Source organism: Sabethes cyaneus, chromosome 2, assembly GCF_943734655.1.
Source record: "Sabethes cyaneus chromosome 2, idSabCyanKW18_F2, whole genome shotgun sequence".
Classification (NCBI taxonomy): domain Eukaryota; kingdom Metazoa; phylum Arthropoda; class Insecta; order Diptera; family Culicidae; genus Sabethes; species Sabethes cyaneus.
In genome coordinates, this window is record NC_071354.1 from 99,682,107 (window position 1) to 99,697,821 (window position 15,715).

Genomic DNA, 15,715 nt, shown 5'->3' on the forward strand with positions numbered 1-15,715 from the left:
TATATGGTAACACAATTGGTGGTTCCTGTTGTTTCTCCTATGGTTCTTTTTGTTACGTTTAACCTTCTGTAAAAAGATGGATTCTCACGCATGTAGCTATTTGATGATCACTAGACTGCAAAATTTGTGTGAAGATTAGCAAAGAGTAAGTAACTTTACCTGAAGTAAATAAGTAAGATGATAAAAAATGAAACAAGTGCAAAACTTGGATAAAATGCAAATACTCAAGAAGAAAAAAAACTTTACAAGTATCACGAGGGAGTTCAGCTCGAAGAGTATTGTATTTTTATGTTCAAAAAATAAGATTAGAAACTAGCGGTCTTTTTTGAAAAATTGTCAGTCTTTTAGCTTCAAAATTACTTAGACCGAAAAGATTCTGCTTCTATGTAATACTGTGACAGTCAAATGATGTCAAAACAGAACGTTCTTTGGAGCCGAATCTTTTCGTTTCGGGTCATTTCAAAGGAGTTATGATACTCATAACTCGCTAATTTCAGGTCGTTGAAAAGCGTCTGCTTGCCTGAATAACGTGATTTTGTATTTATGTGTAATTTTGTACTTCATAAGGATTACAATCAGACAAATTATTTGGTAATAACATCGATTTGTCATAATTTGGTTTAAATCGTTTAAATACATCTATTTGAGGCTTAGCACAGCTAATAATTTCCGATTTTTTTATATCATTGACATACGTCATAAATGTAATTTATAAGTTAAACCAATCGCACTGGGAAAGAATATCCGTACATCATGCTCATTCTTCACTGTGTACTAGTCACGAGAAAAATTCGCTAAAACCATAAAAAACGAAGCAACTATATAGATATTAAAACGTGTTAAGTATATGTGTTGTGTTTTGCTGAACACATGAATCTTGTTCCATTATCTATGTATTTTCTGAATAATCCACTTTCTGGTTGTGCTATTGACAAAATCTATTAGGTCAACTATTAAATTAAAAAGTTTATTTTTTATATCATTAATCTAAATTGTGCGGATTTGGTGACTTCGTTAGAAATTGTGTTCATAATTTTTAGCTTTTAGGTTACCACTGACTGTGCGACTTTTTGAAAAACTCAATATGGTATGGCATACTTTTAAATATAACTGACAAGTTAACTTGGTTACAAATGTTTCTTTTTGGTCTTGATAGTCACAAGTAGGTACCAAAATCTTGCTTTCCACATTTATTACAGATTCCGAATAAACGTTTAACATGACGAATTGCGTCTACACTCAAAATGATTATCACGTCAAGACAAATTTCCGTGAATATTTTCCACAAAATTCCACCAAATGCAATTGTTTTTCTTAGTTTTTTTTGTTTAGATTATAGTCACTTTAACCAGTTTTGGGTTATACGTGACTTCTGCGCGGTTGGGATTTGAACCTGAGTCCTCGGCGTGAGAGGCGTGAATGCTAACCACTACGCCGGGACTGACCCCAGCTATTGTTTTTATTTTCATTAATTATTATGAATAGAAAAGCATCCTAATTGCTATGGAAAGTGTTTGGTCCTTCACATAGAATGGAAACCATGGATTTTCAAAGAGCAATTAATTACTTTTTTAATAAAATTGATCGGCTCAACAACGTGTCTTACATACCCTACTGAAACAGATATTTCTCAACAAACTTCGGCAATTTCATATGCTATCTGCCACTTCTCCCATTCCGGTTGCCGTATAAAACTCCAGGAAGCTGTTTGAAGTATGCCTTGACAAAGATTTCGTCGTCCATCGCCACGCAAAGGAACTTCGTAGGCATGTACAGGGTCCAGGATCATGTTTTGGTCGTCTTGTTTGGCTTATCACCGCGATTTAGAGTCACTTCCTTTTAATACGTCGAAAGTCTGGCTCGTGTTTTAGCTCATGGCACAGTTGTAGACGATCGATGAAGTCCTCGATGGCGAAATTGCCAAAGGAGGCCAAACGAAAGTTCAGAGAAATCAGAACGCTGAAGGCCGAGCCACTTTCGAAGGAGTGGATAGAAGAAGTTGTTTGTCCTATCTACCAAAAGGGGGATCGGCGCCAATTATCGCGTCATCATGCTGATAAATGCCGCATACAAAGTTTCTGTTGCACCGGCTGTCACAGTCGATCGAGACCAGATACGGCAGATAATGCACAAACTCGGTCTTTCGAACAAACTGACCCGTTTCATCAGAATATTGGATCCAGTGTTGTGTTTCGTGCGCGTCTCGGCACACCGCCGCCGCATAAAGATGATGATGTACAAAACGCTAACCAGACCGGTAGTCCCCTATGGACTATGTAGACAGTAACTTTGCTTACAGAAGACATTCGTGCACTTGCCTTATTTGAACAAAAGATGTTGCGGACTATTTTTGGCGGAGTACAAACGGATAGCGGAGAGTGACGTAGGTGTATGAACCACGAGTTGCAGGCACTACTTGAAGAGATTCCCATCGTACACCTGGCGAAAGTTGGGAGACTACGGTGGGCCAGTTACGTCACAAGGATGCCGGACGACTGTGCAGTGAACTCCGTTCTCTTCAAGAACCCCACCGGCACCTGGAGTAGAGATGGTCGACCAGGGCGTATGTTGAGACGCGCAACAAATTGGCGACGAATAGCACAGGACCGAGTACAACGGAGAGGAATTCTTGATGCGGCAAGAGCCACCCCGGCTCTCGGCTGGTCATGTAAGTAATCGCAACTCGGGCTCCAGTTCCTTCGAGAATCAACGTGGTCTGGGTGATTACTTATCCTGCACGTTTTCAATTTCACGTGCCGGAGACCCGACGAGTGGGCGTCGAATCGAGAGGCATGATTTTCAGCAAAGGCAGCCAACTGCTAGACAGGCTTCCCAGATGACTTTGATATTCTAGCCAGCAACTTTATGGCGACGGAGATAATCCGCGCCAGACTGAAAGTGGAGGTCAGGAGTATTGGTGCCTTGGTGCTACGTTTCGCATTCGAAACTTGACCTTCTGCTATTCATTTGACAGACTTCGTAGCTCGCTGTTAAAGTACAGGACATTTCCAGGGCTAGTTATTGCTACGGTGCTATTGACTCTTACTGTCTTTTCCAGTCGAGATTTCAACTTACAACGACTAGCTTGTTTGAGCAACGTCGTTCCTTGAGGTCAACTAAGAGGCTTTATTGGACCAAAAATAAATGCGTGGAAGACCTAATACATGAAAGCTAGCCTGTCTCCCATGAACAGCAATCGTTGACGGTAACGAACTAGCGGTGGTAGATGAGTTCGTATAACTAGGGTCGCTGGTGACTGAGGGTATCAACACAAGTAAGGAGATACTAGCGATACATTCACGCAGGAAATCCGATCTGCTTTGCCTTTTGCAAAACGCTGTTATCAAGAAACATGCGCCGCCGTATGGCACTGATAATGTATAAAACCATTGTTAACCAGGTAGGTTTATGAATTTCTTAAGTACCTATTTCTCGAAAGTGCATAAATTCGATAGTTTCAAATTTATTAATTAGAAGATCATGAATTTGCCGCATAAAAAATATTTAACATTTTAGAATATTAAAACACTGAAAATTTTACTAATAGGTTTTGTGAAATGAAATGATTTGTTAATTATTTGCATGTTTGAAATCTTGAAAAATCGGATTCAGATTTTTTTGTGAAAAAACTATAAGACGTGAAAACCCGCGCAAATTTCTGCTGCTAACTTTGTTACTTGGTTCACTGCAGGTAATGAGCCTTATTAATATTCAAGTCTACGAATCTATGCTCTGCTGAAAAAAAAAATGGAAAAAGAAGGATTTAAAAAGCGATGGATGATTAGTAGTGTTGATATCGATTGAATAAAACGTGATTGGCGTCCATCTATAATATTCAACTAAATAAATTCGAAAGATGTACGTCGTTGTGGCATTGAATATTCACAAAAAGAAATATAAATAAGTTTGGGAGGTTCGGCTGCACCTTAGAATGAACGAAGGATATTCTTTCAGTTTTACATTTGGACAAATCAAATTACCTGTATTGTACTTCCTAATCAGAATTATTACTTTCTACAATTTCGGTCTAACAGCATTTGGAATATTGAGCAGAGAGTTATTTCTCACAACATTCATTCGACCAAAAGGAATGATTCGTGATTCAAAGCAATTTGTACTAGTATTTTTGGGCTATATTATGTGCAATATCTTCATTATACTTTAAGCTTAAAAATGGTTTCCTTTTATACTACTTGAAACAATTGGCAAAACAACTGATGAAATTGTAAAACAACAAATGAGTTTTTAGGCAACCTAATAAATAAGATTAGGATATTTGAACTTTGAGTCTGGATAGGTAACAGTGCAATTGCAGTAAGTCTAGAAAATACGAAATTGTAAATTCATTTTGAGTACTTATGTTTTCTAAAAGACAAAAACTACGAAAAGTACGTTAAATTAACTAGAAATATTATGAATAGGTTATAAATAAAAAAAACAAAAATTGTTACGAATAATTGTGAAATGTTGAAGACGCAGAATTTGTTGTAAATATATTAAACTGTAAGCGCCAGTTGTTGAACGTATGTAGAGTACTATTAAACCAAATAAATACACGTAAGCAGAAGCAAACTTTAATAGTCTTCTGACATTTATTCTTTGCCAGCAAAGCGATCCTTTAGGAAAATAAAAGCGTCGTGCACTAGTTACTATCGTAAACCTAATAATATGCAAGACTAATCTATAAATTAGTAGTAAATGCCTATTCTAACTTCAAACCAAAGTTGCAACTAAGAAAGACCGCCCAAGTCTGACTGATTTTTCAAGCCTCTTAGGACACGTTCGATCGTCATTTTGTGAAAAATCGTTTCTAACACTTATCGTAGGTCTTACGACACAACATATTCACATAGATCCATGCTGTATCCTTCATCACATTGTCAATGCTTGTCTCCTTTCGTATCCGATCAAATGCCGTTAAGAGCTTTACCCTGCCTCTATAGACAAGTAACATGAAAAGTAAAGAATCAGGATGATTGTTCTCATATGCGTCTTTTTGTCATTAAAAACGTTAGAGTGAAACTGAGAGATAAAAATTTCCAAGAAATGTAACAAATAGCGCTATATTATAATAACTATTACATAATAAAAAATCAAAACTATGAACTCAGAATGCAGACATTGAACAAAAAATATTCAAGTCGTTTTATTCGTCTTCATCCATCTCCTCTTCTTCCTCTGCTTCCTGCTCCTCGTCGCCTTCTTCTTGGTTTTGCGTTACCCACCAAGACAATAGTCCCAACCCGGACTCATTAATAGCAGCAATGATTCGGTATGGAGTTTTATTCACATCCGTCGTTGTTGTGCTGGTGCTAGAGGCCTCCTGATCAGGTGGTCCGATAGGAGAACTTTCCTCAAATACCTCTCCGGAAACACGAAATTTTATGTTTTCACCAATGTCCATGTAGAGATCATGTTTTTTGCCATCTTCTAGAGGATACTCCCAGACCCATGCCTGTTCAGCTTCTTCAAAGCGCGAAGGATGCTGCAACGCTGACGGTGGTATTAGAATATCATCAAAAAATCCTAATGTAACGTGCACGCCCTCCCGGCTGCAACTACGGATTTTTCCCGTTATAACATCCCCAATCATCGGTCGAAACACTATGTAGCGGAAGTGAACTTCCGTATGAGAAGCACCATCACCCGGAAGAATAATAGAATCACCCAGTTTTATTATGTCCTTCAGAGCAATGCAAAGCCCAACGTTCAAAAGTACCTACGATGAATTCAGAAAAGGTAAAAATTTGGGCAAATACTATGTACTAAGTTGGTTTTACTACTTTATTGGCTAGCTTCCTATTAACCTCATCCTTAATAGCTTCGGGTAACTTTAGGTTGAATAGCTCAGGAGCAATCCGCACGTTATCCTTCAGTTCGGCTAGCACAAACATGTTGCTAATTTAGATGCACGTCTATTGAAGCAAAGCCTGCATCACACTAATTTAGGATTATTTAACTATAACTAGGTATTACTATATATTTTTCATTTTTATTTTGGTTACGCTTGCTTCGCGTATCCACTCTATTCACAATAAATGAGGTACGATTTAATTACAATTATTTTAAATTAATCGTGGAGGAAACGATGATTTAAAATTAAAATCAAACTTTGGCAGTTCGCCTAATTTTGCCGATTTGCCTTGTTGCTTTCAAACTTGACAAACCGAATGAATGTACTAGATTGCTTCTAGTTCTGGCTTCTACACGTTCTATACACTGAGAAAACTTTCCGTATGTGTTTCACACATAGATTTTTTCCATGTGCCCTGCAAATGAAGTTTATGTGCCAAACAGTTACCATTTACGTGTTTTTACAATTTACCTTTAAAATTTGCACATACTATTCATATGTATATAATTTTCATGCGTACTTCTGGGCGGATTGTGTTTATATGTGGCACATAATATTTAATCATAAGGATCTTCATATGGAAATTTTCCATTAGTTATGTGCGGATTATTTTGAGTGACGCGTTCTACACACAAGGCTGTCAAATCCTACGGGTGACTGTCAAAATCATTATACATTTTCGAAATTTCGATGTCCCACGCATAGGTACCAAACTGTTAATTTGGACAGGTACCAAAAAATTGCTGGGAATTTCGCTTTACGGAGAACCATTTGAAAGTTGCTCTCATCACTCCTACATGAGAAAGAGATAGCCACACACCATGCCCTTGGTCAAATCACATACATTGTCTATATGTCCCACTCATGAAGTATTCCACCACGCACACATATAAAGATTTTTTGACATAAGCTGGGGCCCTCGCTAAGGCTGTTTGCAGTAGGAATAATATCAACAACATCAAATTTTAAACTGCCGGATCCTCTCCTCCACTCGTTGCTCCCCTCTCACTCCTACATAAACGAGCCTTAGCTAATATCATTCTCGTTAGTGACGAAATTGCAAATTACTTCATTGGTTTTGGTAACCTTTGGTACTGGGACCTACTTAAAGGTTGATTCGTTTTAAAACAACTGAAACTAATTAGAAAGCAGTTAAACACAACCTTTTGGCAGTGCTTTTAGTTATAATTTAACTATAGATAGGTTTATTTTTTCCCAGTTTGAAAAACGTCATGGAACTACGCGACTAGTGTGCGTACGGTAGCTGTCAGCAATCTCAATTATTAGCTGTTATTTTTGATACGCCGGCTGGTTCCAAATGGTCGCCATCCATGGAATGTTTACTCCGCAAAATTTTGACAATTTCACACCCCTGTGTGAGTATTTCTATAGGCTTTCTATAAACCTTTGCACGGTGCGTACTGTGTTACCTGAATCATAACGAATATACGTTATATACGGGGGAGTGTCTCGTAACTCACAAACTTTGTGGTTTTTCGTTTAATTGATCATAAATTTGAATAGAGCATACAAATATCAACCATATAAAATAATAAATTACATGTTTACTCCAAAAATAAAAGCAAGAGAGATTTTAGAATTTCGGAAATAGGGGTGCGTTATGAGTCAGGTAACACAGTAACCTCAACTCTGGTTTGATGTTTTTGTGTGTTTTGTTGTGATTCCCTTTGTAACCTAATTTTATTGCTAGTGGTTTCATTACTTGTAATTCGTACTACTTGCAGTTCTGCACAACATATATTTTTGTCATTTTTGCAGTTTTTTGCTTCTGGGTCTTGCGAATAAGTAATCAAAACAAACCCCACAACACTGTCAAACCTGGGATGAGATGAAAAAACCCAGGGGGGATCTATCGGTAAGGAATTGTGAAACTCACATGTGAAGGGGCAGGCAGGTGACCATAATTTTGAATGCCGCTTTTGCTACTTTTTTTCTTACCGATTTGCTGCTCTTACCTGTATATGTAGCTTCCGAAAAGTTTATTAGTTTGTTTTATTTACGCTAAAAAGCAGATAAATCCATTAGGTATCGGGATCAAAACAATACAAACGACAATTGCGCTGCGTGTTTGGGTTTGAGTTTCTATCAACTGCAGCAGACAAAAATAGAGTTGCGAGTCCCTTGGCTCGAAATCAATCACACGCCGTTTGGTCCATGACAGTACAAACGTCATGGACCAAACACCATCTGCGGTAACGCACACATGTATGCACTCAAAATAATCCACACGTCCTATCCACGTGAAAAATCACGTAAATTTCTCTACAGGGATTTACGTGACTTTCAGGTGATTGTTATTGGAAAAAATAATAACATCTATCTGATTTTCACGTTAACCCATTAGCACAGACAAACAGACATAACTCTTGGAAGAAAAATCAACAAAAATTATCGTACCTCACATTTAGCCTGAACACTAGCACCATCTATGATCGACATTCCCAAATATCAAATAGCAATATGGGTGTCCCTCGAAGTAGCAAGTATTTTTTATGGGGAATTCCCCTTCTTTCGTCAAAAAGCGCCACTTTGACCAAAACGGAGACATTCCCAACTAAGCCCAAATTTGAAATGACGGTTTAATCGGTACGATGAATGGAAAACGAGTGTTATGTCTGTTTGTCTGTGCCATTAGTATGCGTGCGAATCACCTGAAAATCACGTAAATAGTACACGAAAAGCTGGGTGGAAAATATTCACATAACTTTTCAGGTAACTTCGACGTGAAATATATTTTGAGCGTGGAATTTGATAGCAATAGATCCCCACTGAAAAAAACGCACTGACATCTGCGTACAATGCTTTACAGACATGTAAAATTGCTGCACGGCACATTAAGAAAAAAATAACCGGCAGCTCTGCGAAGTACTAGTTTTAAAACTGTTTTGCTATTTTTCATTTTGCTTTTGCATTCTGATTCTACATAAAAACAATCATTTATGAATGAAACCACGTGTGATTTGTCAAGTAATTCAAAAATAGTGTTGTTGAATGTGAGTTTATTTAGTGCCTAGTGAAAGCCTTTAGTTTTCATGCCATTGAAAAGTCTGAATGTTGAAATGAGTTTCGCCCAGTTCGAGGATGCGTTGGACGATACTACAGAATCACTTAGTATAATTAGGCTTGTTAAATCACCTCCGCCTGAAGTTTCAGATTTGCAAAGAGATGCAAATGTAACAACTGAGGTTGCTATTGCGAATGCGATCTTCGGAGGAACTCGTGTTCAAGGACATGATTCTGATGAACAGGAAAGCAGCGAGGACATAAGTGATTATTGCGATGAAGATTCTTATTATTTGGATGTTGACAACTTGAAAAAGAATCAGGTCGCCAATGTTCAACAGTCGCATTCCAATGTGCAGAGTAGCAGTCAAAAAGTGTCTAATTTTCAACCTGCGGATGCGCTGTTCAAAAAGTTCACTAATAAAATCAATGTGGAAAAGTATGAGGGACCGCTGGCCCTTCCTATGCACGCAAAGAATACTCTAATTGAAACGCAAAGGAAAGCAGACAATGAACGCTTGCGGAGCAAGGATAAGCGGGATCGTGCAACAGCGGAACAGGTGATGGATCCCAGGACAAGGATAATTTTGTTCAAACTGCTGAGTCGTGAAATGATATGCGAAATTAATGGTTGCATATCAACCGGTAAAGAGGCTAACGTTTATCACGCTACCTCGAAAATTGGAATGGATTATGCCATAAAGGTATTCAAAACGTCTATTTTGATATTTAAAGATCGCGATAAGTACGTTACGGGAGAGTTCCGTTTCCGTCATGGCTACAGTAAACATAATCCAAGAAAGATGGTGCGTACCTGGGCGGAAAAAGAAATGCGAAATTTGGTGCGAATGAAAAAGTGTGGTTTGCCCGTTCCGGAGCCTGTTCTACTTCGAAGTCACGTACTTCTAATGCAGTTCATCGGTCAAGATGGATGGCCAGCACCCAAATTAAAAGATGTGGAGTTGAGTTGCTCAAAGGCAAGAGAGTTGTATCGGGATGCTGTTGAAATGATGTGGACTATGTATAACAAGTGTAAGCTGGTTCATGCCGATTTGTCCGAGTTTAATATCCTTTATCACGAAGGTAAGATCGTTATAATTGACGTATCACAATCCGTTGAGCACGAACATCCACATGCGTTGGAGTTTCTAAGGAAAGATTGTACGAATATTACTGAATTCTTCCGTAAAAAGGATGTTTCTACAATGACAGTGAAAGAACTGTTTGATTTTGTTACCGATCCAATTATAACCGAAGCCAACATGGAAGAATGTTTGGAAAAAATTTCGGATAAAATTGCCAATCGTAGCTTTGATGAGTTCACAGAACAGCAAAAGCTAGAAGATGCGGTTTTCAAGCAAATTTTCATTCCTAAAACATTACACGATGTCTACGACGTTGAGCGAGACATATTTGAAGAGAAGAACAAATCAGATCTAGTTTATAAAACGATTACTGGATTGGACGCAAACTTGCAAGTGGCGGAAAAACCGGAAATTTTATTAATACCCAAAGCTGAGTTAGATCAAGGTAAATACGAATGACACTACGACTGTAGTTTGCATTACAATACATTCAACGGAATTTGTTTTAAACTATTGCTATAAGGAAATTTGAAAATTAAGCATGCATTCAAGTAAGAACATTTCGCTTTAGAAAGTAATACAATCAATGTTACAAACGTATGTTGTTAGAAAATTTGGCGCGAGCAAAGACGAGTCCAGTGATATAACAAGGGTTGAATGGCTCAAAACTTTGGACTAGACAGGAGATGCAGTCCCCAATCCCCAACGTCCCCAAAGAATGGCCTTTCTTTCAACAAATTGTAAATTTAAACATTCAATGTGATGTTTTTTCTAATAATCGCGCTAACAAATCTGATAAGGCTAAGATTATTAAATGCGCTTAATTACGCTACAGCGAATCTACAATTTAATTAATACAATTTAACTAACAATGTTGCTTTTTTATTTAGAAAACAATACATCATCGTCGGCGGAAGAATCAAATAGTGATGTTGAGGAGAACGAAGAGAAAATCAAAACACCTGCTGTACGGTTAAAGAATGAAACGTCGGAGGAGCGCCGTTCTCGCAAGAAAGCCGTTAAGCTCGAGAAAGCCGAAAAACGCGAAACCAAAGTGAAAAAGCACGTGAAGAAACGTAAAGAGAAAATGAAAGCAAAGAAATAAAACAGACACATTCAGGTAATAGTTTTTATTAGTGTCAAATAAAGAAATATCCTTCTCTTTTAAGTACAAAAACTACTCTGAATATATTGGTTTTTAATTTTTCATATATTTGGTTTGATAGGATCCTGGAAGGTTACTTCCTCTTAATAAAAGAGACAGTTGGAAATCTTCATGCATTCATTTTGCCCCTGGAATGTTAAACTAATGCTATTGCTAGAGTTCAGTTTTCTTAATCATAACCCGAGTAAAAATGTTCCAAAAATTTCCATAACTATTTTCTGTAAACCTAAAATTAATTGATCACATTTTTCTGTCTATTCGTTGTGTTCACTCCTATTTTTGTCCTCATTTGTAAAATCGTCTTCGTAGGCTGAGATAGCACAACAATCGGTAGAAGAGTGTCATTGCGGTCAGAATGCTCAACTCGAACAGTAATGTTGTGTTATCTATCCGTACGTAATGCAACAATACTTTTGGATCATCGAAGTGGCAGTACATATCATTGCAATCCAAACGCTGGCGATTGTAACCGAACACGACCAGCACAACTGAGACAACGCCGCCGCGGATGAACGATGCTCGCATTAACCACTGCATTAATGCCGGAATTTGTGGAGCAAAGTCAAATCCATAGATCGCCAACCCAAGGAACGGGGCTATCGTAAGTGGCCCAATAGCGGATCCATTCTAAAAAAAAGTAAATTATTACTAAACAATTCAGAATTTAATATAGTGTATGCATTACTCACCATCACATTGAAGGTGGCTCCGATCATTAAACCGAATCCTTCGGCGCAAAGTGAAACTATCATTCCGACGATCGTGAATAGTACGTAACGGAACAACTCAGCTGGTAGACCAGCCAGCCAGTATACTACCATCGTGAAGATTATATTCAGAAAAATCTGTACAGGCAGTCGGGATAGCGTTAATGCTAAGTAATAAGGAAACAAGCCATACCAGCGGTTGAAGCATTCCTTTTTCACTAGTTTGACTTCGCGAGGATCTGCATGTCGACAACATAAAAATAGTTTACTCAATGCTGACCCGAGCGGACATATAAGTTTACTTACAACTTAATATTGGAACCATAACCTGCGTATAGCAAAAGAAAAAGCATACTCCTAGACAAAACTTGAGGTGGTCAAACATTCGTGCTCCATCGTTGGCCGCATTCAGAAATATCAGTCCTAAAGAAGAAGCAGTTATTTTGGTCATTTGCTATTGAACGAACAGAAATCTTAACATACCTATGAAAGCCGCACAAATCACGTGATGTAAAAACTGTATCCAAAGCACCGTTCTGTTTCGCATTATTTTAGTCCACATCAGTCGGAACAGTACCCAAAACTGAACGAAACCCGACACAGCGTGCGGGCTGTGGAAAAACCGTGTGATTTGTTTCATTTTCTGCACTATAGTTGATACTTTTGGCCGTTGTTGCTCGAGAATCATTGAGGTGACAGTGGGTTTTATCACAAAATCGCTAACAGGCTCCAGGGAACTAGGCTCCTCGTTTACAACCAGTGTTGAGCCGGTGGTGCCGGCTGCAGCCATGACAGTATTGGACCTGGTGCATATAGCTTTGCCATTCTGCATCGCCTCACTTAAAGCTGGAATGATTTCCGAGGACTCACTATCACAAACCTCGATAACTAGAAAGATACGGATTACTTATAATAAGCCCAAAGTTTGTCTATTAGAGAAAATACTGAAATCAGCTGGATTGTAGTGACGTGGGCATTCAATGTGCATGTGGGACAGGAACGGAACGACAGCTTTTGGACTACCCTGGAACACACATTGCCCTCGGGCGATTACGTAAATGTGATCGAATAGGGCAAAGATACTAGCCGACGGCTGATGGATCGTACATACTACGGTCCGTCCCTGCTTGGCAAGATCTCGGAACAATCGAACGCAAGTAGCAGCGGTGACCTCATCCAGGCCACTAGTAGGCTCATCCAGGAAAAAAATCGATGGATTGGCGACCATTTCTAGTGCTATAGACAGTCGTTTTCGCTCTCCTCCACTCAATTTGTCTGCAGTTATGTTTCGCCGATGGTTTAGATTAAGGTCGGACAATACTTGAGTTATTATTTCATCGTAGTTAGATTTTCCCTTGATTTTCAGCTGGCAGGCAATGTGCATTAGTTCCTCTACAGTCAATAGTGGCTGATGGTGATCCTCTTGCGTAATATAGCAGGATGCTTTTCTGTTTAAATGTACGGCACCCTCGACGCCAGATTTACTGAAAAAAGGCAAAAAAGATCGAACTGAGTATAGAACAATATCCGATGTATTAAAATTAAAAATAATATATGTTACATAAGTTAACAATGAACCGATTCATTAATTTGAATTGATTGCGGAATACAACATGTTCGAATCTTGGCTGGGAGAAGCTGTTAGAGTCAATAGGATCGTAGCTGGCCAACTGGCCCTGCAATTGTTCTGTACTCTAACAGCTAGCTACGAAGTCTGTTATATAAAAACAGAACGTCAAGTTTCGATAACGGAATGTAGCGTCTAGGCTTCGCCTTTACCCGTCATTGAGGATATTTCAGGCAAAGCAAAGGCCTCATATTACTGCCCTGAGGCACATTAACCTTTACGTCCTCGACATCAAAAATGAAGTTACTTTCAGTTACACTTTTGGCTCTATCTCCACTAATTTTAAATCGATTTTTATGCAACTAAGTAGTCTTAAAAGAATCACATTAGATTGACCATTAATGGAAAAATATGCTGGTAAATTATGGTTCCATTTTCCCGGAGATATTCCAGATCGCGGTGGGATTTTTTTGACGTCATAAGTAACAGATGAAATAAAATTAGAAATCTGCTCAATTGACTGCGCAAAGGTTATCCATTTTATTTCGTTTTATGCAAGAATTCAGTGTCCTAATATACACAATTCATGGCATTTTTAATTCCGCATATGTTTTCACTATAGACGAAAAGAAAACACTCACTCGAACTCCAGTTCCAGCTTAAAAACCTTGATTATTTGGACATACATACTCAAATTTGGGTGGGGTATTGAAAAATCTCTGGCAAAGTAATAACCTTGACAATATTCTAAATAATTGCTTTCCTCTACCTTTTCTTTAGGAATTTATTTAGTGAATGTTTCAACAATGGTGCGAAAACTAGCACAGGGTCGAAAACTAAATCCCATACCCTATATGATTCAACTTTTTTGAGTTTTAATGCACAGATTTTGGTGATTTGCTTAGGGTGTCCAAATTCCCCCAAATTACCCTACCAGGCAAGTCATGATATGGCAAGGACTATGTATCGGTGGACTGAAAACTGACTCTTTCATATCTTCCTCAAGAATGACATCGAGTGAATGTAGGGAAAAATCGAATTTTGCCATTTATTCGTGAACATAAAGGAAAAATTAACGGCTAGGAAGCCTGATTCAGCTAGTTGTCACTACTCTGAAATGGTGTTAGAGTGGTATGCAGCAAATAATGTCCCTCTTGTGCCAAAAGAAAGGAACCCTTCAAATCGTCCGCAGTTTCGATTCATTTAAAAACTACAGTTCTAACGAAATGCGTATAAAGTGGAAGAAACATCCCAAGTAACAATTCCAAGTTTTATTACGTTCGTATAGCTGTTTTCATGACAAATTTCATAAAACCGCTAATAAAAGTATGAGCTCCACCAGAACTTTCTAATGACCGCTATAAAACTGCCTTCTGACTAAGTGGCCCACTCTTCAGAAGGTTTTCATAACCGCTATAAGAATCAGGTCATAAGCTCAAGTAGTCGTATCACGCTCTGCTGAAAGCAGCAATAAAACCGGTTAAGTTTTCGCTGCTTGACAGCCATCGCCATAATTTAATAAAGCTTTTCGTTTTTCGTCTCTGGTGAAAGCTAAATAAGTTCGCCAGTATTATCAACTTGAAAATGCAAGCGTGAGCAGCAAAGTTATAGTTTTGCTGTCAGATTATTCTTATCGATTTGGTTTAGGTACAGCCATAGCGACCATAATAAAATATCCTATAGAATATTTATTAAATTTTAAGCAATTTCGTTGATTTGCAGCATGTGCGCATTTAATTTCATCGTACATGTTGAAACGGTAGGTGGATAAAATCAACGCGCCACTAAAATTTTGCAATTTTCGAAAACTGGTTGTTTTGACAAAATAAATATATTCAGTTTGTCAATCTCAATTTCTAGCAAAATCATTTTAGTTGCTTCCTGTGGCTGGAAAACCGATTGATAATAACCTTTTTTCGGCAAAACACTTTGCTTTGATGAATTTTGGTTTGCGAGCTAAAACAAAATACTATAATATGGCAATATAGCCTCGCATACAAAAATGATTTTGGTGTTGAACTGCGGTATTCTTCATAATAGCAGCAAAAAAATTGTTTGGTCAGGGTGCTACCGATTTAATAGCTCTATAAAACTAACAGATTCATTGCGGTTTGACAAGCAACCGCGATAAGATCAATTTTGATTGGTGCGCCATTTTGTATTGCTACGCCCCACTTATGGCAAGTTTATAAAAGACTTGGTGCAACCAACAAGTTTTAACGTGGTAATATAAGCAACCACAATAAATTTGCTTTAACAGTTTTATTATGGTTTTATAGCTAGCTATAAGTGTGTTTGGACTCGTATCCTCTT

General features: G+C 38.1%; 3 protein-coding genes across 3 annotated transcripts in view; 1 reads left to right on the plus strand and 2 right to left on the minus strand.

Annotated features, from left to right (window-relative positions):
• Window positions 1-4,814: 4,814 nt before the first annotated feature.
• On the minus strand, window positions 4,815-6,111 carry LOC128737170 (DNA-directed RNA polymerase III subunit RPC8). The gene is made up of 2 exons (XM_053831744.1): window positions 5,784-6,111; window positions 4,815-5,719 (listed from the first exon to the last, which is right to left on the minus strand). The coding sequence occupies exons 1-2, from the start codon at window positions 5,892-5,894 to the stop codon at window positions 5,147-5,149; spliced, it is 684 nt and encodes a 227-aa protein (XP_053687719.1). The 5' UTR covers window positions 5,895-6,111; the 3' UTR covers window positions 4,815-5,146.
• Window positions 6,112-8,878: 2,767 nt separating this feature from the next.
• On the plus strand, window positions 8,879-11,078 carry LOC128734568 (serine/threonine-protein kinase RIO1). The gene is made up of 2 exons (XM_053828832.1): window positions 8,879-10,408; window positions 10,854-11,078. Exons 1-2 carry the CDS (start codon window positions 8,908-8,910, stop codon window positions 11,066-11,068), a joined length of 1,716 nt encoding a protein of 571 aa, XP_053684807.1. The 5' UTR covers window positions 8,879-8,907; the 3' UTR covers window positions 11,069-11,078.
• Window positions 11,079-11,085: 7 nt separating this feature from the next.
• LOC128734569 (ATP-binding cassette subfamily G member 4) overlaps window positions 11,086-15,715 on the minus strand; it is a 77,443-nt gene continuing 72,813 nt past the window's right edge. Inside the window, exons 5-9 of the mRNA XM_053828833.1 lie at window positions 12,781-13,319; window positions 12,319-12,723; window positions 12,142-12,258; window positions 11,818-12,074; window positions 11,086-11,755 (exon numbers count right to left, since the gene is read on the minus strand). Coding sequence (XP_053684808.1) covers window positions 11,414-11,755; window positions 11,818-12,074; window positions 12,142-12,258; window positions 12,319-12,723; window positions 12,781-13,319 — 1,660 coding nt within the window. The 3' untranslated portion in view covers window positions 11,086-11,413. The remainder of the gene's footprint in view (window positions 11,756-11,817; window positions 12,075-12,141; window positions 12,259-12,318; window positions 12,724-12,780; window positions 13,320-15,715) is intronic.

Bases quoted from the DNA above. Each gene is read 5' to 3' on its own strand.
- LOC128734568 (XM_053828832.1), top strand. From the start codon at position 8,908: ATGCCATTGAAAAGTCTGAATGTTGAAATGAGTTTCGCCCAGTTCGAG. The intron at 10,409-10,853 runs GTAAATACGAAT...TTTTTTATTTAG, and splicing joins CAAAGCTGAGTTAGATCAAG to AAAACAATACATCATCGTCG.
- LOC128737170 (XM_053831744.1), bottom strand. From the start codon at position 5,894: ATGTTTGTGCTAGCCGAACTGAAGGATAACGTGCGGATTGCTCCTGAG. The intron at 5,720-5,783 runs GTAGTAAAACCA...AATTCATCGTAG, and splicing joins ATAGGAAGCTAGCCAATAAA to GTACTTTTGAACGTTGGGCT.